Source organism: Diorhabda carinulata, chromosome X (assembly GCF_026250575.1).
Source record: "Diorhabda carinulata isolate Delta chromosome X, icDioCari1.1, whole genome shotgun sequence".
NCBI classification, from domain to species: domain Eukaryota; kingdom Metazoa; phylum Arthropoda; class Insecta; order Coleoptera; family Chrysomelidae; genus Diorhabda; species Diorhabda carinulata.
Window position 1 is genome coordinate 46,002,457 of NC_079472.1, and position 21,973 is coordinate 46,024,429.

Sequence of the window (21,973 nt, forward strand, 5' to 3'; positions counted from 1 at the left end):
ATCAGTTAAATATTTCACTTTACCTTTTATACGCACGTTTTTTGTTAGAGTCAACTAGTGTTAGCCCCATGTAACATTTTTACCGATTTTGCATACTAAATTTAAATTTATTGCATAATTTAAAACAACTTTTTAGTTCGATATCTTTGTCCTTTGCAGAAATATGATCTGATAGAATGATAAATATTAAATTTGTCGATTTAATTCTCTAAGAGTCTTTTTGAATCATCAATTTCCGATAATTCCTTGAGTTCGTTGTTAAAGTAGGTAGGTATATAAATATTAGATTCTTATATTGATGATTGATGGTAGTTATTGTCATAATATCATGAATGATTGATGTATATGTAGCAGACAACAAACCATTTAAAAGCTTGTTCTTTAAATGGAAATATTTTCGCATTGTGGTTGATAAGAACTTTTTTCACGTTTTTACTTTAGAGAATTTTATAGAATTTTATCACTTATTCTAGTGAATTATGATGGAATACATACAGTTTAACCATTTAGTATGTTGCATCGGAAACATAAGAAATATAAATATGAGATCCTTGGCATAGTCTTGAGAATCTAGACAGGATCTTGAAAAGCACTTTACGGAATACATTTTCATATCTCTAAAGCGAAAAAAATAAAATCTAATAAATGGCTCTCCGTCGAGACGAGAAGATGATATACAATTTCTAAATGAAATTATTGAAAACTAAAACATTACAAAGTTACTTTTCCTAAAAAATTAATAAATCTGGCAATAACGATGGTGAAAGAGCTTAAATGAATTGCGATGGATGGAAAAACTGAAAAGAATTCGAAATAAACCATAGAGTTGGACAAATTGCCAACTATCTACATATCTAGTTAATATTTCTTTAGTCGGTGTAATGAAACACTGTAAACTGAAAAATACAATAAAGAAGTCTTAGTTAGCAATCACAGCAGAAACTCAAATAGAGAAAATATTCTTAAGAATTCTGAAGAAAGATACTAAAAGGGAACTAAGCGCATTAAAACGAAGACTACATATATGATATGATGAGACAATATGCTTTTGATAAGAGGAAATTACTCAAAGAATTTTAAATCCTTTGCGTTTTAATATCTTAACTACCATCAAAAACCACGACAGGTAAATAAAGCAAATAATAAAAAGGAATCTAATAATATTTGTTGTATTGAAGGAAGCTACAATGAAATTGATATTTTTGAGACATTAGTGTAGAATTTAATATTGAAAAGTATTTCTGTGATTTCATGTGTAAAATAGTGAAACATACAGCATTGGAACTGCCTTCATAGTATTGAAATTTAACCTAACCAATTTGGACACATGTGGTAAATAATGCTACTACATTATTCAATAAGTCGTGTGACTGACACACAGATGGCGCTGCCACTGTTCTATTTGACGTTTATTAAGTACCAACTTTCAAAAGACTACGTGTAAAATTTCATGACATTACGAGTAGTCAAAAAAAATCGACAGACATTTAAGTGAAGTTACTTTTGTTATTTTCAAAACAGTGGATTCAAAACAATTTCGTGTGTTAATTTCTCATTCTGTACAAGCTCAGCAATGGCTTCAAAAGTGTTAACCAGACTCTGCTCCATCGTCAAAAATTATTTGTTATTGATTTGCTGAATTTAAACATTGTCGTATATGCACCGATGATAGTGAACTTTCTGGTCGTCTAATTGAGGTGGTTACTCCAGAAAACGCAGAAAATTTCACAAATTGGTTATATCTAATCGTAAATCGAAATTACGGAAAGATATCAGAAAACAGTGTGTTTACAATTATGCATGAACATTTGAATCAAAAACAACGTGTTGATGATTCAGAGCAGGGTAAGGCCATGTTTACCGTAATAAATTAGATGACGATGGATGAAACATGGATCCATCACTACACTCCGGAATCAAACCGATCATGATCTGAGTGGACTGGAGCCTATGAACCACGTCCGAAGAGTCCAAAGGCACAGCAATCAGCTGAGAAGGTTATGGCTTTAGTATTTTGGAGTGTGCATGGAATATTGTTCATCGACTATCTCTAAAAGGGAAAGACAATCAATAGCGAATACTACATAATGATGTTGGATCATTTGAATGTAAAAATCAAGGAAAAACAGCCTCATATGTCAAGAAAAAATCACCAAAACAATGCACCGATTAACAAGTCGATGGCAACGATGGTTCAATTAAAAGAATTACTCTTCTAATTGCTTTATCATCCACCGTATAGTCCAGATCCCCAGTAACTACTGGCTATTGGCTGATCTCGTAAAAAATGCTCGCCGGTAAAAAATTGAGCTCAAATGAAGAAGCAATTACTGAAACTGAAGCCTATTTTGAGGCAAAAGACAAATCGTTCGACAAGCATGGCATCGAGATATTAGAGAAGCGTTGGAATGATTGTTTACTCTTGAAGGAGATTAAGTTAATGAATAAAATCGATTTTTGTCAAAAAAATATTCTTCTCGACTATTGAATGATGTATTCAGAGCGCTTAATTAAACGAATAATCTTGTTTTCAACGGTAATCAAATTACGAGTAGTTTGTTATCAAGACAAATAATATTATATATGATGAACTTGAAATATACATATAATCAAAAATCACCAATTTATTTCTAAATCGTCTCTTAACTTGTTCCAAAGTGTCATATTGAAGGTATCGTGATACCTGTAAACTCCTAGGGAAAAGCCTTTTCAATTTTAGAAGTGTTTCTGTTTGGATTTCAAAAAAAAGGAGAAGATTCCATAATGTTAATTTAAGATCCAGGCGACATTGACAACTGCGCATATACAAAGTTTAACTTGGAGATTGGAACATCAACACAGGCTTAATAACATCAACAACAAGTCCTAGAATTTCACATTTTTCGAAAAGGTGTTGTTATAGTTCATTTTTATTGATAATTATGCAGCTAGAAACTATGCAGGAGTATTTTCCTTCACATATTTGGGCAGAAGTCGCATAAAATTTATTGGACAACTTTGTTGAAAACATGCCGAGATGTATTGCTGTGATACGGTTAAATGAGGTCACGCTGAATATTTATCAACTGTTGTTCAACATTCTTTTCTCTAAATTTTTCAATAAACTTTTTTGTTTGATTATTCTATTATCTATTATCACTTTATCCAATTTTCAGTATTCTAAGATAGGAAGTAAATATTTTATGATCCATTTGTGGCTTCAAAAGTTGACAAACATATAATCTTTTGAAGAACACTATAAAATCTATTGTTTTTGCTTTTAAAATTGAATTTCATAAACATATTCAATTTTTAAATAGTTGTTACCATTCTGCTACAATTACCGTTTGAAAGCCGTTCAGGGAGTTGATTCCACGATTCTAAACTCCTACTAGTTTATGGATAAGGTTATGAATAAATACAGCAAGCATAAAATAGAGAAATTACAAATATAGTCTGCAAAGTAAGTGGGTAGCTTTGGCAAGAGATGCCTCACTAAAATATATTGTGTAGTTTTTTATATAACGATCTAAAATTAATCTGTCATATTGTATATTGTAAAAACCATTCTTTCCAGAACATCGACATCTTGTATTTTTCAAGTCTATATGTTATATATTATTATTTGTTCGTCTTTATATATTTTGTTCATAGAGTTTATATCAGAGATAGACTCTCATGGAGAGTTAGTTTAAGTGAGCCCGAATTGCTGCTATCTCTCTATACTCTATTCTAATTGGATCGCCATGACCTCGACTAGTGAGAGCCGCAAAGAAGGAGAATAATAGGCTTTCATTTCAATGGTCAGTAGAGAGAGATATAGAGTAGTAAATCCATTCCCCTCATATGCTGCGCCCTCTATCGTTAAGATTAACTCTATGTTTCCGTTTAGTTATTATAGCTTCTAGAATTGATATGATTTATAAATGAAGTTGTTATCGATAAATTTCTGAACGAATTACAGTATCAAAATGTTCCGCTAATCATGGAAAAATATGATTAGATCAACGATACTTATGCCATTGCATGATTAAAAAAAGTGAATCTTTCATATCGACATTAGGTAATTACACATAAAATCGAATGATTTCTATTTTTGTACCAAATAGTATTAACATTACCTATCTAATAGAGATTCAACATATAGTGTATGACTAGAAATATACAGTATTGCATTAAAATTTTCTGTTCTGAGAATATTGAAAAGAATAATTGAACGTTTTTCTCGGAAAAATAATTAACAGAAACTGATAAATAATTAATTTTATTCACTTCGATAACAAAACAGTATCCACATATATTCTAAAAAGCCGATATGAAATCAAGTGACTGGTGTTTAGTTATCTAATAACTGTTATCATTTATCTATTTCTCAATTTATCCCACTTATCACGTGTCTTGAAAAAGCACATTTAAGTAATTTCGCTGAAACTGAATGCTATCAAAACAGTAACAAACCTCATTTATTATTATAGGAACACAAGAAATATAAATATTTTCATTCATTCATATTGTCTTTACGAAGAATGTTCCAATAACAGTGGTGTAGATAATTAATTTTCAAACATCTTTGAAGGTCAACTATAATTCCAATATCTACAATTATGAGGATTCACTGTACTATTTGACATAAACGAGATTTCATGGTAAAGACTTTTACTTGTAAAATGGAGATAAGCATCTACCTTTTGCATTATCCCAATCATAATAATAGAGAAAGATCCTACACTAACATCATATTGTGATGCAGTTTTCCACATAGATATAAGAGGATTTTCTACAAAACTTTTTATAAAGTCTTATTATTATTTATTATAATTAGTTACGATGGTTAGTCGGTCATTTTTATGGCACTTTTACGATCACTGTAACCTTTCATTACTTCAACACTTCTTACTAATGACAATAAGAATTGATTCTCAATATGTATACACTTACACAATTAATGACAGAAAAACCTAATACAATATGTTAACATAAAAAATTATTCAATTATTTTAATTTCAGCCCACTGTAACGATAAAAGTATTTAGTTATTTGTATGCCAAGGACTGAAAGTGCTACTTTGTTGAACGAGTCTGAAAATTGCGATCCGAGCGATGCGAGGCAAACAACAGACGAGTCCAACAAAGTAGTATTTCATCCGCTGCGTACTCAACATTTTTTAGACGACGCATAAGTATGTAACTAGAATTCTATTTTATTTTCTGTGTTTAAAGTTTTTGATTTTTTTGCAGTGTACCTTTTGTTTTGTTTCTTCAGGAAATTGATGAGTTTTGGATATTTGTTGATGTGAACATCTTGTTTTATTGGAAGAGTACTTTTAATCATCGAGAATGTAGACGTAAAGTAGAATTTTTCCAGATTTTAGATTTTTCTGCAAAATAAGCGAGCACTACATTTTCCGTTGAGTTTTTCGCCTTTTTATGGTGACACCACTTCATAAAGATCTCATACTGTTTTTTGTACCTTGCACGAGATTTATCCGTAGAGTTAAGAACAGTCTCTTTGCTTTCTTCGATGAGATCAGGTGGCGTGAATTCGAGTAACTCTTCATCACTGATGTTTTCTTTTTCATCATTTCATCATCATTCATTGTTATTCATTAATTTAGACAAAATATACCGATAAAACAAATAATTTCAGAAAATTAAAAATTTAAGGTCATGCAAATCATCGAAGTGAAACTGTCAACTGTCAACATTGAAGTGGCTAGAGTCACATTTAAAGAAGTTAAAGTTATCTGCTCCAGAGCATTCCGAAAGTGTTTTGCAGTACGGAACTGTCACTTTCACTACATGGAACACTTAAAACGCAAAAATTTCGTAACAAATATAAGGGGAAAACTTAATATAAAACAAATAAGGATTATCAATATCGATAATTCAAAGTAATAGAAATTAACAAAAAAAGCGATAAACAAATATCGTTGAAACTGATAACAATACAGACCCGGACTGAATCCAAAAAGAATAGCAAAATTAAGCTATAATAACGTAGCTAGACGAATTTTGCCAGCCCGGGCTAAGTGCTAGGGGCTGAACTGGGTAGGTGCCTAGCGTTAAGCAAAAGAAATGAATGATAAAAATGGAAAGGACGATATGAAAACAATAAAAGGAGTTTTCTCACAGATAAAAATAGTCTCAAGAGCATGGAAGAAACAATAGACAGAAATGCATATATTATAGGTGAATTAAAACAAGCAAATCATAGGCTTCATTAAATTATAGCTGAACAAGAAGAATGACTGGAAAAATAAATGAAGCGCCATAATATAATAATTTAAGGAATCGAAGATGAGGAAGGTGACAGTCAACAAAAAATAAAGGAAAAAGTGCAATTCATAATGAGGAAAATAGAGGTTGAAGTCGATCTGGAAACGGATTAAGTAGAATGCTACAGAATACGAGAAATTTAAACAAACAAAAAGAGACAATTTATAGTTAAAATCAAAAAATGGAGCAAAACATTAGAAATTATGAAACAATGCTGTTACCGTGAAATTTGCCGGATAACAAGGACATAACACAACGCTCAAATAACAAATATATATGGAGCAGAGGCATATATGGAGGTAAAGTCGAGAGAAAGACGACAACAAACGTGTAGCCATCGATCTTTACCCAGAAAATGGAGGGGGGATTAAAGTAAAAAAACTAGTAATTAAAGAAAAGAATGAATGAGAAAAATGACCATTGAAACTCGACTATGTAATCTCGATTTGTGCCGAACAAAAACCGATAAGAAGCAAAATCAAATAAAATTTATTTTTAACTGTTTTTTGGAAATTAAAATTATCGATATTTCTATTCCCTCGTTTTTATATTTTTGTTAGTTTCTAGTAGTGTAACAATGATAAAATTCCACTAACGCATATTTTGTAAGCAATGTTGCCATATTTATAGATGGTGAGATACTTTATTTGTAGTGTATTTTGGGAGAAAAAACTACAAATTTTGTTAGGAAAATGATTCGTAGTTTCTAATACTTAAAAGCGTGTCATCTTCCATTGATAACGTAAATGTGCCAGAAATCACATGGCCGATTCAGGCGAATAGATAAAAATTCGGATATTAACTGACTCAAGAGCTGCAAGTAACAAATTTATGGTGTTTTATGCTTAATATCGATAGATCTTTAATCTTAATTGCTTTCAGTAATACAAATGCTCGTTAACACTTTCATCACCAAACGAGTATTGCAGTCGTTCAAGACTTATGCCGACCGCCCAAGATGCCACTGACAAAGAAATGTTGCAAACCAGTTGATATTGCAACGGTTTGGCAACCTCAGCAACGTATAACAGCGGGGAACCGCACACGAGGTGACTCGAATAACACTAGTTGCTATCAGTTGTACGTGACCATGATTCCGCGGTCGTAGTTGCATTGCAGGTGTGGTTTCATTTGGTTATCCTCAAATTTGTGGGAGAAGTGGAAAAGCAGCTTTTATCGACATTCGATAGAAAACTATAAACGTTCTATCTGTCTGAGACAGTTCTTGTACTGCTACGAACAGTCTAGAGTTCACATTTTGACTTAAGTATGGATGGATCCAATATTCTCTCTGTACCCTGCGTTGTCTGCGGTATTGATAATAATCAAAACCGTCTTACTCATCTGAGTCTGAATACATTGAAAAATTACGTTTCACTGATTTTATTCTGATTATAAGTCCGTGTGCGCTCAAAAATTTTATTTTGATTGCAAAACTTTTTGCAAGATCAACTGATTTGCTGCCTTTGTTTAAAAACAGTTCCATCCTGGCCGGTCGGCCTTAGGCTTAATACAAACAAAGCAACTGAAAAAAACTAAACTCAAAAGTAACTGAACTCACCAAGAGTTGGCAACAGACATGTCTCTAGACGCACAACAGTCTCAATTGTGTCCGAAGCCTGACTGATTCAAAAGTAAACAATAATTCATTATGTAATTGAAATTGAAAGTAATTCAATAAATTTGAGCTTTCCAGACTTTTTTCAGTTAAATAATAAACAATTGTATTAGAACAACATATTTAATTCCCACATTTTAACTTTTCAAGTTTAATTAGAAATAAATTATTTCATCGAACTAAACAATCCAGTACAAAATTCTTTTGTAAATGTACAAACTATCCTATTCCTCCATCTTTGGAATATTGCTCGCACATTTGGAGCACGTTCCCTAAGCATACCCTGATTATGTCCAACTCAATAAAGAAGAGAGCATAGAAGAAAGATCGCCAACTTTACTCTGCTATATCGATACTAATACAGCAAATCTCACCAAGACCTACGTGACAGCCTAGAGGGGCTCATGAACACCGCCTGCAGACGCCCAAAATTTTAATTTATCTGAACACCTTTCTCTGGAGAAGTGCAAGCCTGTGGAATCAGCTACCAAGACACGTGTTTCCCGAACACTACAACCTACAAAAGTTCGAGATCAATACACAAATATACTTCCAAGAAACAAAAAAGAAATAAATATATTGAATGAAGACAAATTACTAACCTGTGAAAAACTCGTATTGTCGTGATTATATTGTAAACAAAATAATATTCGTCCCTTGAAACCTTTGAGAAGCGGATGATTCAAGATGCTAGCGAATCAACAAGTCGAGTTTCTTGTCTTGCCTCAGTCGGTTGCCAGCGCGTTGCCGGCTGGTTGGCAACCAGTTGCCCCTTGTGTAGTTCCCTATTCAATTACTCATTGCAAACTGTTTAGTGATTTGTTTCAAAAATGAGTTTCTTTTGATTAGATTAGTCAAGCCGACCTTGAAATCAAAGCAGATCAAAGGGCGCACATTGTGGCAAAATCTATGGCAATTGTTTGTACACCATGTACTCGGTGTGAGCAGTGACTCTTACTCTTCTACTTTCGTGATATCTCAAAATATATAGTGATATCTGTAATTTCCAAATCACTACTGTATATAGTAATATACTGGATCTATTAAATATCCGTTTAAAGTAAATCATTGATAAATAATACATAGAAAGACATATTTGTTTTTGTATGTGTGTGTTGATATGAGAAATTCAGTTTTTGAAACATGCAAAGGTGTGATATTGTCAATCTTATCACGTTACTTTATAATCACACTGTATTTGATTCAAATGACTTTTTAATCGTTATTATCTTTCTCATTTTGATGTATACAAGGTATTTCCTAAGTGATCTGAAAACTGTGACCAACTCGCTATTCAGGTTGAAAACGAAAAATTTCATGTATAAACGTGTGATGAGTCTTGTCGTTAATGAGTTGAACAACACTTTTATTTTAGCTAACGACGCACGTTTTCGACATCTGCTCTAAAAGGAACGTTTTTTATTTATGTGTATAACAATGTGATTGCTTTTATTTAAATTAATTTTATCTGCAGGTTCATTTATTACAAACAAGTAACAGTTCTGTAACCTATTACCGACAACACTTAAATGTTTATAAATATTTTCGTCTTAAAATTGAATAGCCCTCAGCAATCTTTTAGATTACTTTAAATACACCGTCTATAGACAATATACAGAGTGAATGATTAGTGTAATACAGTTAATTGCCTACTTTGTCCTTTGAGGTGTCAATTTGAAACATTGAAGGATTATAACCATCATTTGTCTTTAAATTTAAAAATTATTCACAATCTTATCCTGTACAATAGGAGAAATGCAAGAGTGGAGATCTGTTGCGGCCCAAGCATTGGATTAGTAGTAAAAACTTGTGAAAATTATTCATTTCGTTAATATTCATTTAATCTGATACAGAGTGGATCAAAATAATAATACATATTTTACATTGGGGGAATGCAATAAAAACGCTTTACTACCAGCAAGAGTAAACCAACATTTTCCTGAAAGACGGCAACTTACAAAAGCAAGCTTGGAGAAATTGATGGACCGGTTTAAGTTAGTTATGAAAAGCATGAACGATTAAAAACTTCTGTGACAGAAGAAAATTAATTTAATGTTTTTCAGGCAGTTACTGAAAACCCATAGGATTATTTATAGCAAACAAGAATATTGCTACTACGGTATGTAAAGAATACTTGACAAAAATAAAATGCATCTTTACCTTACCACATTGACTTGCAAGAGGAATTCACTGTTTAAAAGAGTAGAGACTTTTTCGACTATGTTGTATTTGAAGAAGAAGGCACGTTTAATAAAAATGGTTATGTTAAAAGCCAAAACATTCACTCTTATTTATCAACTAATCCATATAATAAGTTACACATATTCAAACTAAATGGTCGTTGAATGTGTGGGGAGATATTGTTGGTGAATATGTAGTAGGACCATATATTTTTGAAGAACATTTGAATGCTGAAATGTATGTATTAGATTTTCTAGTAAATCAATTACCTCTTTTATTGGAAGAATTCGCACTTCGTACACGTCAAAGGATGTGGTTTATGCATGACGGTGCGCCTATTCATCCTAATAATCGTGAACTTATATATTAATTATAATAACATATTAATGTAAGTAAAAATGAAGTGTACAAAATACCACCAACAACAAGGGTTGACATGATGAAGAAAATATCGAATGAATTTCGGAATGTTTCTATAGAAATGGTTCGTAATGTAACATTATCACTTTCAAGCATGTATAGATGTCTTTTGAGGTCATTTCGATAAAACCTACTGTGATAATCAAGACGCGTACATATAGTGAATAAGATTGTTTTTTTTTGCTACGTTCCTGTAATTTATTTATAATACACTCGTTTTTTTCTTTGTATTTGCAATTAAACCTCTACAGTACCAAACAGAAATGATAAAATGTCCGTTTTGACAAAAAAATCATAGCCAACAGACAATTGTATGTAACTTCGATATGGCACAGCATTTTTGAACACCGTGTAAGATTGTAGACAATTTTTATATATAATAATACATATCATCTCATGCTGTTTGCGTGAGGAAACCACATATTGTTTACGAAAGTTCCCCTTTTTCAAAGCTAAAATGACTTATAAAATCCTTTTAGTAAGTTGAGGTATCTTTGGAAAATCTCGACTCAATACGAAAATGAGTCGTAAAGTGTGTCTTATACAACATATAATAATAAAATTTGATTAGATCATAATATATTTTAGCTCATTATTCATTTACTTTCAGGTTACTATGTCATATTTAGAAATCTACAATGAGCAAATCAGAGATTTACTCAATCCTACATCTGGATTCCTAGAATTGCGAGAAGACTCTAAGGGAAAGAACATTCAAGTGGCAGGTCTATCAGAAATATCAACTACTTGTACAGATGAAGTAATTTCTTCTTATTTTTTGTATAATTTCAATTTTATTATCCCAATAAAACAATTTGTCCAGCCAGCAGTATTGCCCTCCACATTTTCATATATCCAAGAGCCGAAGTATAGTAAATGTATTTGTCTTGCTCTTATTTGGGCACAGTTCCTGTGGCTCACTTCCGTTCGTTACATTGTAGAATGAAAGTTTTTGTGGTAACAATAAAAAGTTAAATCAAGTAATACAACTAGTGAAGAATTTTCTCTCTCTCTCTCTCTCTCTCTCTCTCAACAACAAGTGGTTGCTCACCTAAAATGTATTCTTTGATGTTGTTATTACTGGAAAGACTTGTTATTAAAGAACTGAAGGTCAGCTAGATAGTAAATTCTTCACATTACGTATAAAAAAAAACATTGAACATTTTCAAAATATTCACTTGAGATTTTAGGATTTACAGCGACCACAAGCTATATTTGATTCCGTTTGTCTAGTCTATGCAAGCTAAGAATTTTAAAAAAACCAGTGAACTGAGGACCAATATCAATCCATTTTTATTTTGAGTAAGTCAGGTTTCAGGAAATGTTTTGCAAAGTGTACTGTCCACCTCCATTTTCTTAACTGCATAATTCGAGTTCAATTTATGGTGATTACCTAACGGAGGCACTAGCCTTCATGTTATGATCGTATTCTACGATTTCTATCCACTGCGTTTTATTACTATTTGTTATGAAAACGTATTGCGCCGTCAATAAATAAAGTGAGAATAATGAAAATTGTACTCTTCATAGGATTAGACAAGTTATGACATGTTCAAATTGAGGCGTAGGAACTTTTACACATGAAATCCGACATTACTTTTGATACCTTATTCACTAAACTTCCTACGCTTACTTCACATTATTGTATGTAAAAATGATAAAAAAAGCCGTGAGCAGCAGAGCTCCATCACGAAAGTCGAATTTTTCGTCGAATGAAGAATTTAACTAATACACAAACAAATCTTTCCATAAAATGAATTTCTTGGAAATGATATCAATTTTCAATCTTATTTCTTTTTATGGAAAATTTGCTATTTCTTTGCTATTACTTTTCATTTCACAAGTTAACTCTCTCTCTCTCTCTCGAATGAAAATTCATAATTTCAATAGACCCGGTGGTCTCGAGCCCTCTTGTTCAATTCCAATTGATAACAAAGAAAAAATTGTCATAATGACAAGAAATTTCGAAAATGGGAAGTAAAAAAAATCACCCTAGCAACGATCATACTCGTATTATTCATTAAATAGGAGGCGGTCCAGTTCAACAATTACAACGATCAAAACGATTTCGGGCTTTTGTGCTAGAAGAACTGAAGAAGAAAACTTTGAACTTGAGAAAGACAATTCTTCAACATCACCCTTACTTGCATGCGAAGTTCGAACCCTCTAGTTAAACTTTTTCTGGCCAAAAAATAAGAAAATATAACAAAAATGACCATAAAATGGAGAGGGGTGCAGATGGAAAGTTTCGACTTTAGACAGGAAATCATCTCGCAACTATTTGAACCTACATGTGAAATTTCATTTTTTAGTCGCTTTTCGTTTGACCTGCAGAGGTGAGCAAAGGTCAAAAACCACTTTTTTTGCACTGCGACCCCTCGAAATATTCATTTGTTTTCAACCAAACTCTAATAACATCAATCCGCCGCCAAAAAAGCCATGTATGTTAATTTTGAACCAAATCGGACCCATAGCAATTGCTCGAGAGACGAAAATAAGAATTGTAGCTTAAACAGATAATATATAGATAGATATATAAACTACAGACATTCGAAAAACCATCATAATAGTGTTCAGAAGGTCTCAAAACATGGGAAAAATGATGTACCCCTCATTTTTCTTCTAGTCATGCCTACCGTAATAGTCTAATTTTTCCTTGAAAAATTCGACTAAAAATCTTGAATTATTTTGAAGTTAGGAGATCGTTAATTTTCATATATTTTAAGTGCAGTGTTTTGGAATCATGTTTATAAATGAATGTTCTGTAATCTTGAGATGCTTATCAAATTAAAAAATAATGCTAAGTGAAAGCAACTTTCACGCATTAATCTATATGTTTGATACAATTAATTCTCCAGTGAAATTAGTTTGAAAGTGGTTTGAAACTATTTCATAGCTTCCGTAATATACTTACGCATTTTATTGGCTACACGCCACGTTAAAACATTTCTCTCCTGAAAAAATATCAATAACTACTAATAAATTCATTTTACATGTTTTTGGTTAATTATTCAATGATTATCGAATATATTAATAGGTCATGCAACTGCTTCACAAGGGGAACAAAGCTAGAACAATTGAACCTACAGCAATGAATCAAACATCCTCCAGAAGTCACGCTCTTCTCAGTGTCACTGTACGACATACAATCCCTGTAAACAAAACGGATCATCTAAAAATAAGAATAAAACAAGGTCGATTGTTTATGATCGACTTAGCGGGTTCAGAAAGAGCAAATAAAACTAAAAATAGTGGTAAAAGATTACAAGAAGGAGCACATATTAATAGATCCTTATTGGCACTTGGAAATTGTATAAATGCATTAAGTGGCGGTGCTCGGTAAGTATAAACACTGTATTTCCATGATTTAGTTAAGTAACTTTATATTTACTAGCTTTTACCCGCGGCTTCGCTCGCATCGAATCCGTTAAATAAGTATCAGAAATCATTATAATAGAAAAGAACGAACTCTGTAGCTATATTAGAACCTGAGATATAGATCTTTGAATGTAGAAAAATTTCCAAAAACCTACAAAAATCCATAACTCCACATTGAATGTCCGCGCCTAGCTCCTCTCCAACTCAACCGATTTAAGTGTTCGAAAAGTCAAAAGAAAGAGGGTGTTTCAGCGAGTGTTCTTAAATAAAAACGAAGTCTCTATCTTGAATAGAACATGAGATATTGAAGATAGGAACGTGTGTATGTGAAAAACTCCCATAAGTAATGTATAGGGGGAAATCGCATTTGAGTATAACTTGAGAATGGTGAAAATTAGATGAAATCCGATGGTTGATCTGTGCATCAATACCTTTAATTGAAAAAAAAAATTAAGCAAATCGGTTGGGTAGAAAGCCTGAACGGACTCGGAATGGAAATTATCAATTTTTTTAATATATAAGATAACCGTAATTTTCTAAGCAACTTATAAAAATATCATTATGGTTTTTTTCCCTTTGCCCTTCATAATAAAATTAATATGTCAATTAGAAAGATGTAAATTAAGGATACTGATTATTTACAATACTTTGAGACACATTTTTAAAACTAAGTTTTCAATTTATTACTGACCACAGTCAACATTGAACACATTCTCAAAACCGGTGTCTGTTGTAGCCTTCATGGTTGAATCTCTCTAGTTAGTTGACGCATTTTTCTTTCTTGTATCTCAAACTAATTGCTTCGAATAGACATCTAATCCAATCTTTACATTGTAACTGCGTCTAATTTGAACTTTTTTTAATATACATTACAACAAAAGCTACTAAAGATATTGATTATAATAGGAGACTCACCAATTCTCGTAATGTTTCTAAAGAAACTTGGTCCATTGTGAATGATCTAAGAAATAAGGCTTCTTCATCGAGCATAATCTCTACTTCACCTGATAACCTCAATAATTACTTTGTGAATGTAGTCAAAAATTTATCAAATTCAATAACTCCTTCTCGTGATCCGCTTTCATATCTCTCTGATGCTAAAGCTAACTTACACAGTTTCTTCTGTATGCCCGTAGTTTTAGCATTTCAAAGTTGCACTTTTTCCAATTGCTTTAAGACGGCTATAATTATAGCTCTACATAAAGAAGGAGATAAAAATCGAATTATTGCCCAATTCCACTCCTAACCTAACCCACGTTATCTAAGATCATAGAAATATTGATCAAAAAGATGCTTTTATCATTTTTGTTTAAATATAAAATACTAACTACCCTCCTTAATAATGTGTACTCTAGCCTAAACAGCCATCCCTCCACTGCAAAAACTTTTTGTGTTTTTTCAAGAATTTCGATTGTGCTAATCATAACATTTTATCAACAAATTGCAGTACTACGGTTTCAGAGAAAAAACTCTCGCATGGTTCAAGTCATACCTTACAAACAGAAGTCGGCATCGTTGTAATGGTTGATACAACGATGTCATCTTACAAGCCAATAGAATGTGGAGTGCCCCAAGGCTCAGTACTAGGCACTATTTTGTTTCTTCTGTTTATTAACGACATCGCCTATCTAGACATCAGTGGTAAAATATGTCCACTTGTAGACGACACTAGTTTCTCTTGGAGCAACCCTGATCTCACGGCACTTCATAGGATCATATCAAGTGACCTAAAACCAAAGTTTCATCGTATAAAAATACATAGCAGCCTTTTTATTAAATAAAACCACCATTGATGTCGTTGACTCTGTCATTCTGTGATTCTTAGGGCTTGTTGTGGACAATTCCTTGAAATGGGAATTACATATTGCTGTCTTATCTGAAAAATTAAGTTCTTCCTGCTTTGCGCTGAAATCATTTCCCAAACAACTAAACTTATCCACCTACTTAACAGTCTATTATGCCCTTATTGAGTCGTATCTCCGATATGCCCTTCCCTTCTGGAATGCGTGTGGTGCGACTCAATTTGATTGAATCTTCAAACTACAAAAGAGAGCTGATATTTACTCGGACTAAACAGCAGTGCTTACAGCCGGGATTTCTATAAAAGATTAAAAATTCTGACTCTTCCTTTCTTATTCATCTTTGAATCCGTTTGCCTAATTCGTAAGGACACTTCTCAAATTTCAGAAAGCACGGCTATACACTGAGGAGCGCGGAGCACGACCTTTACCTACCTACTCCACGTTCAGAATTAGTTAAGGGCTCAATATTATATTCATAATTACATAAATAAAATTATAGAAGAAAAAATGAATAATCACTTCTTGAAGTGAACTAAAAATAAATATTTTGTAATTTTCACAGATACGTAAATTACAGAGATTCTAAACTCACCAGACTTTTGAAGGACGCTCTAAGTGGTAATTGTAGGACAGTTATGATTGCTCATGTATCTCCAAGCCCAGCGCAAAAAGAAGAGTCTAGAAATACTTTAATATATGCCGACAGAGCAAATAACATTACTACGAAAATAGAAAGGAACGTTCTAGATGTATCTTACCACGTTACTCAATATCAAACTGTGATAAATGAACTAAGGGATGAAATTTCTCGACTGCAACATAAAATGAAAGAGGAAAGACCCAGATCCGCTGATGTGAATAAATTAAATGCAGAAGAAAGAAGAAACGAGGTTTGTAAATATTCTTTACAGCCACTATGGTCTTCTTTGACATGAAGTTATACGATATATTTCAAATACAAAAATTGTATTGAATTGATCTTGCATTATTGATGACTTTACCAAGGACATAAATATTCATAGTGATTGTCATTGTCGATAATTGTTATTTTTATTACCTAAGGAATTTTTAATACTAATATCAACAATTCGTTTGATTATGTCTTTGACATTGAGGTTTAGTGTGGGAAATTGTAATATTTTTATATTTCACGAGCTGATTTCATAGGTACAAAAAAAAGGCTTTTTTTAACTCCTCTTTTGTCCATTTTCCTTCCGTTATGGTTCTTTCCGTTTTTCGCGACATCTACCTGCCACTCCCCATATTGATCATAACCCCAAAATATGAAAACAGTTTCTTTTGTTTTACAAAATGTAACAAGCACATGAGATACAATAGTAAATGTATAGTAATTAATATATTCATTGGTATAAATCACTTTTAGCTTACCTTTAACTGAATTTTTAATTTTATAACAAAACACGTCCATACCTTTACAAAACAAACAGTCAAACTTACTACACACGATGCAAAATGACGCCGATTGGTAAAATAAATTTGCACCGTGATAGAACCGTGGTACTATTGTAGTCTTTGTGACCAACTGGAAGTAAAAATTCGTGGACAACCATCTATCTTACACAATAAAAAAACTTAATCAAACTCATTTCTATCCGAGGAGTTATGAATAAACGACAAGTTGATATGAAAAACATCATATCTGTGGACAAGTTTTCTAATATCATCTACTTGCCGACAACTCAAATGGACGTCTTTGTCCCATTGAAATTATTTGAGGTTGCACTAACAGTGTGTGGACGAACATGATCATGAGTTTCCTCTATTTTTTTTTTGATTGAAAAAAATTTTCGAAAATAGGTTTACAATGAAAAAATAAAAGTAAAGTAAAGATGTTGTTTTGACCAGGTGCATTGGCGAACCCGGTCAACTTTGAAGCGTTATAACAGGGTTTTTAATGAATGAAATTCATAAAAATAATAGAGGAAAATAAGAAATTCTTTATAAAATTGTTTTGACAAAATTTTGGGGTGAAATCAATAAAAAATGTTATTACGCAAAAAAGGACATTTTTGATGAAATTTTTTCACTTTTTTGCTCATAACTTTTTAAATTTTGAATTTATGACGAAAGTGACATGAACATATTTGTAGTCAAAATAAATTGCTACAAAATATGTCTTAACAAATTTTTTGTAAAATTGATAGTTTCTGAGATATCTTGAAAAACGTATTTTCACCCTTTTTTCCAAAATGGCGGCCGGCGGACAAGTGCAGCAACCTCAAAAACTTGGGGTTAGATTTGTATTGACCCCCCTACATGTCCCATAAATAAAATTGCGTCTTGACTACAAAAAATTCGTTACAAAGCTCTCACTCTTCGGCACCTTTTAGACTCGAATTATGAAATTTATAAAGTAAATGCTAATAATGGTACGTATTCATCATCCCTATTCAATAGAAATATCAACACTTCAATGTTCTTTGAGCATGTTTATTTCATGGTTTTGATTTTATTTCAAGGTACAACAGTTACGAGAGCAAATTGTAGAAACATTTAAAACACAGATGAAATTAAGGAGGAAATTAATGGAAATTGATACACACCTTTTGAGTTTGGGAATGGAATCGGAGAGACAACATATGATAATATCACACTGGGAATCTAGAAATAATAAATTATATAAAAATAGTTTAAATGAATCTAGAGCAAGAACACAACAAAGTGTTAGGTGAGTAAATGTTAATGGTACTTTGATTTATATATTTAGACGCTAATTATTACGCTTCTAAAACTACTGATATTTGCGTTTTATTAGTACTTGGACCAACGAGTCATCACCAGTGACGATGCTTGTATAATTTTGGATGCAACACAGTTACAATTTTCGATTATTTCACTTCTTCAACGGTCTAAAGCATTTTTTTAATTTTAATATGGTTCGAAATGATAATTTATCACGTGACGATCTTATTCAATAAGTTTTTCCACACACAGCTAATTCAATTTTTTTGGTAAAGATATTTTCCAAATGATAATGAGTATTACTATCAAAAATATTAAAATTAGGGATATAACTGATAGATTTCATCTGAATACACCTTTTTGAAAAAAGTTCTAAGATATCCAGCTTCGTATGCTCAGGACTAGTTTTCGTTAACCGCAGATATTTCACATTACTGCCCATAGTAGTTGTAGTAGTAGTACAATAATGGGAGAACCAAGGGCCGTTAAGCGTATAGGTCTTCTGATAGGCTCGTCTTGCTTCTTTTGACGTTATGACAGGCCTATATCCTTTGAAAAGCTGATGAGGGGCTTTGGCCTGAACCTTTTGACGTCGTTAGGTGAGTTGTGAGTGTTTGAACTGCTCCCGTGTGACTACTGGGTAATCAGAGATGATGTGATCTGTAGTTTCTTTCTCTTCCATGCTCCAGCAGTGGAGTACCGAATGGTCCATTACGCGCATAGTACAAAGATGGCGTCTTAGACGACTATTTCCGGTTTCTAGTCGAATTTCACCCCTATTAACACTCTTCGAACTCTTCGAATTCTGTGCTTATAACTCCATACAGTTCTTGGCTTGAGAAAAATTTAACAATGCCCTTAATAAGTAGAAGATATGCTAAAAAAGGAGGAGGCTTTCTTTAATTAGGAAATGTAGATTGCATATAAAATGGTAATGTATCTAATCTTTTACGGTAATTCGTTTTTTTTTAACAATTGGTTGTTAGAACTATGCAATTTTTAGAAGGAAAAATTATACGGCTGGTGGCTTTAGATCAGCTGGATATGAAAAAGATGATACGAGCGATATGGACACTGATCATGAAGGGGAAGTAGCTGTTCAACAAGCTTGGAGTGAACTAGCAGATATTGAAAGAGAACAAGAAAGGTGGTCAGAATTACGTACTCATATCGAACAAAAGTTGGAGGTCTGCAGGCAAAGAGGTGTTACATTAGAAGACGTAAGTTAGTTTAAAAAGTTCTATTCGTATCAATTTTCTCAAGAACTTCAAACTATTGGGTATGTTACTAATATATACTTTCTCTTATAAGCTGTAGGCCTGTATTGTCCTCTATTAGGATATTCAAATCTATGACTCTATTCACCTTTTCTAGAACACTTCCTAGTCTATATAAAGTCACATGCTCATTTCAAGCTCTTTTCTATTTATGTATTAATTTCCTAATTTAATTTGCCTTGCACTTTTTATCTCTCAGATTCTATCTTGTGAAGTTTCTAAGCACTTCTATCCTGGTTACCTGAAGAATGTTTACGTTCTTTTGTTTTCAGCTCTTATTTCTATGCCGTATGTTAATATAAATAAATTACTTTTCTTGCTGATACCACGAAGAACATTGAATTACATCTTCTCCGAAGAACGTGATGTCATTGACAATCCGCCGATATTGGCATACCTAATGGCTCCCAATTACAAGGAGAGGATTGTAACCTACCCACTGAATAGTTTCGACGTTGTTGCGTCTCTTCGGGGTAGCATAACAGTCTCTCATTCGGAATCTCTAATACCAACTGAAGATACAGCCAGCAAACGCTGCTACTTGATTCATGTAGCTAAACATTCCTCTGTAGACGTCTTCTGGTGACAACTCCACTTCCAACTGCGAACCATGAGTCAAGTAGATTTCTAGCCGTCGACAGAGATATGTGAATTAAATTATTAGGTGATATATGAGGAAGTGAAGATGTCGCCAGAAGGCGTCCATTGAGAAAGTAGCAGCGCAGGCTGCTTTGTCTTCAGTTCGCATTAGAGACCCCAAACGAAATGTTGTTACTCCACTCTGAAGAGACACAACAACGTCGCAACTAGTCGCAACTGGTCAGACGTTCTTCGGAGAAGATGTAATATAATATTCTTCGTGGAATTAGCCAGGAAAGAAATTATTTTCTCGTTTGATGAACAGCAAGCCAACATTTCGAATCAAATTCAAAATAATAGATGTAAATAGATATTATGTTTTTTATCAAGTAAATTTCCTTTTACCTTATTACCTTTTACGGTATCTGTGAACGATAACGATTGGTTATAGAAATAGAGGCCATTTTGAATAATTTTAAAAACCATCAATTTTTATTACAGAAAGAAAATTTAATGTCCATATCTTTACTTCGAAATATTATAACCTTGTTTATGTACACACTTTTACTAACTCATTGAATGAATAATCATTAATTTGTTTGATAAAAATATTTTCAGCAACTTCCTACATTATTATCTTCAGATGACGAAAGAGAAATTTTAGCGTTAATGTGTCGAGTTCACGAATTAGAAGCAGATAAAATGGCTTTACAGTCAGAAAGATTAGTTAGACAACATGAGCTTAGACGTAGGGATCTACTTATTCTACGTTATGATAGACAAAGACAAATTTGTGAAGAAATCATAACAAGGCAACGTCAGTTAATGGAAGGTATATATTTTTCATTTAAAAAGTCAACATTCTACTGTACCCGGGTTGTCGGAGACGTTTCAGACCTCAATCTGAAGATGTCAGCACTTAGTTTCTGTTTATAAATTAGTCGTGATTTTACTGAGAATTAAAAATAATTCATTAAATATATGTTTATAAAAAGCAATACGCCTACGTAAATGAAAGAGAAGTTGGACACTTCACCATCAGTTACGACCTTAAAATTTTGGGGAGTTGAATTCAAAAGAGGCTGTATGAGACTGTTTGGGAACTGCGGATTAAGGTTAAGAGATATAGAGATATGCATGCGTAAGCTATCAAGCTATCCGCTCTTTGCTCCTTTGGAACCTAAAACGCATTCCAATGAATATTTCTCAGACCTTATTTCACGTGGATTCATAACTGTTGTTGTAATCTGGATCCACCACTGGTTTGTATGGATGGATTGCAAAGGGTGAACTTGCTCCTATAAAGACGAAGACTGTTTCAGCAGCATGAAAAGTTATGGCGACCGTTTTTGGGGATAGTCATGGGATGTATACATCGACTATCTTCAAAAGTATACATCTAAATATCACATAAAAGCCACCACATTTGAATAAGAAAAAGTGCTTTTCAATCAGGCCAACGTACCTTTTCACACTTCGGTGATCGTCATGGCTGAAATTCCCGAATTGCTCACCAAAGACCAAATATAGCATCCAGCGATTTTTTCCTTTTTCCCAATCTAAATGTTTCAATTGCAGATTTTCATCGAGGAAAAAGCCTATTTTGAGTCAGCAACTATTCTTTGGTTAGAGCATCGTTGGAAAAAGTGTATAGAATTAGAAGGAAACTGTTCTGAAAAATAAAAATGAAAATGGAACAATGTATTTTTTTGTAAGATCGGAAACTTTTCGGACAACTCTGGAATATTGAAATTTCCATTA

General features: G+C 32.8%; 1 protein-coding gene across 1 annotated transcript in view; it reads left to right on the forward strand.

Moving 5' to 3' along the window:
• LOC130900464 (kinesin-like protein KIF19) overlaps nt 1–21,973 on the forward strand; it is a 64,395-nt gene that overhangs the window by 30,213 nt on the left and 12,209 nt on the right. Inside the window, exons 5-10 of the mRNA XM_057811101.1 lie at nt 11,084–11,233; nt 13,511–13,812; nt 16,216–16,543; nt 18,134–18,342; nt 19,360–19,576; nt 20,831–21,044. Of these exons, the coding sequence (XP_057667084.1) occupies nt 11,084–11,233; nt 13,511–13,812; nt 16,216–16,543; nt 18,134–18,342; nt 19,360–19,576; nt 20,831–21,044 (1,420 nt within the window). The remainder of the gene's footprint in view (nt 1–11,083; nt 11,234–13,510; nt 13,813–16,215; nt 16,544–18,133; nt 18,343–19,359; nt 19,577–20,830; nt 21,045–21,973) is intronic.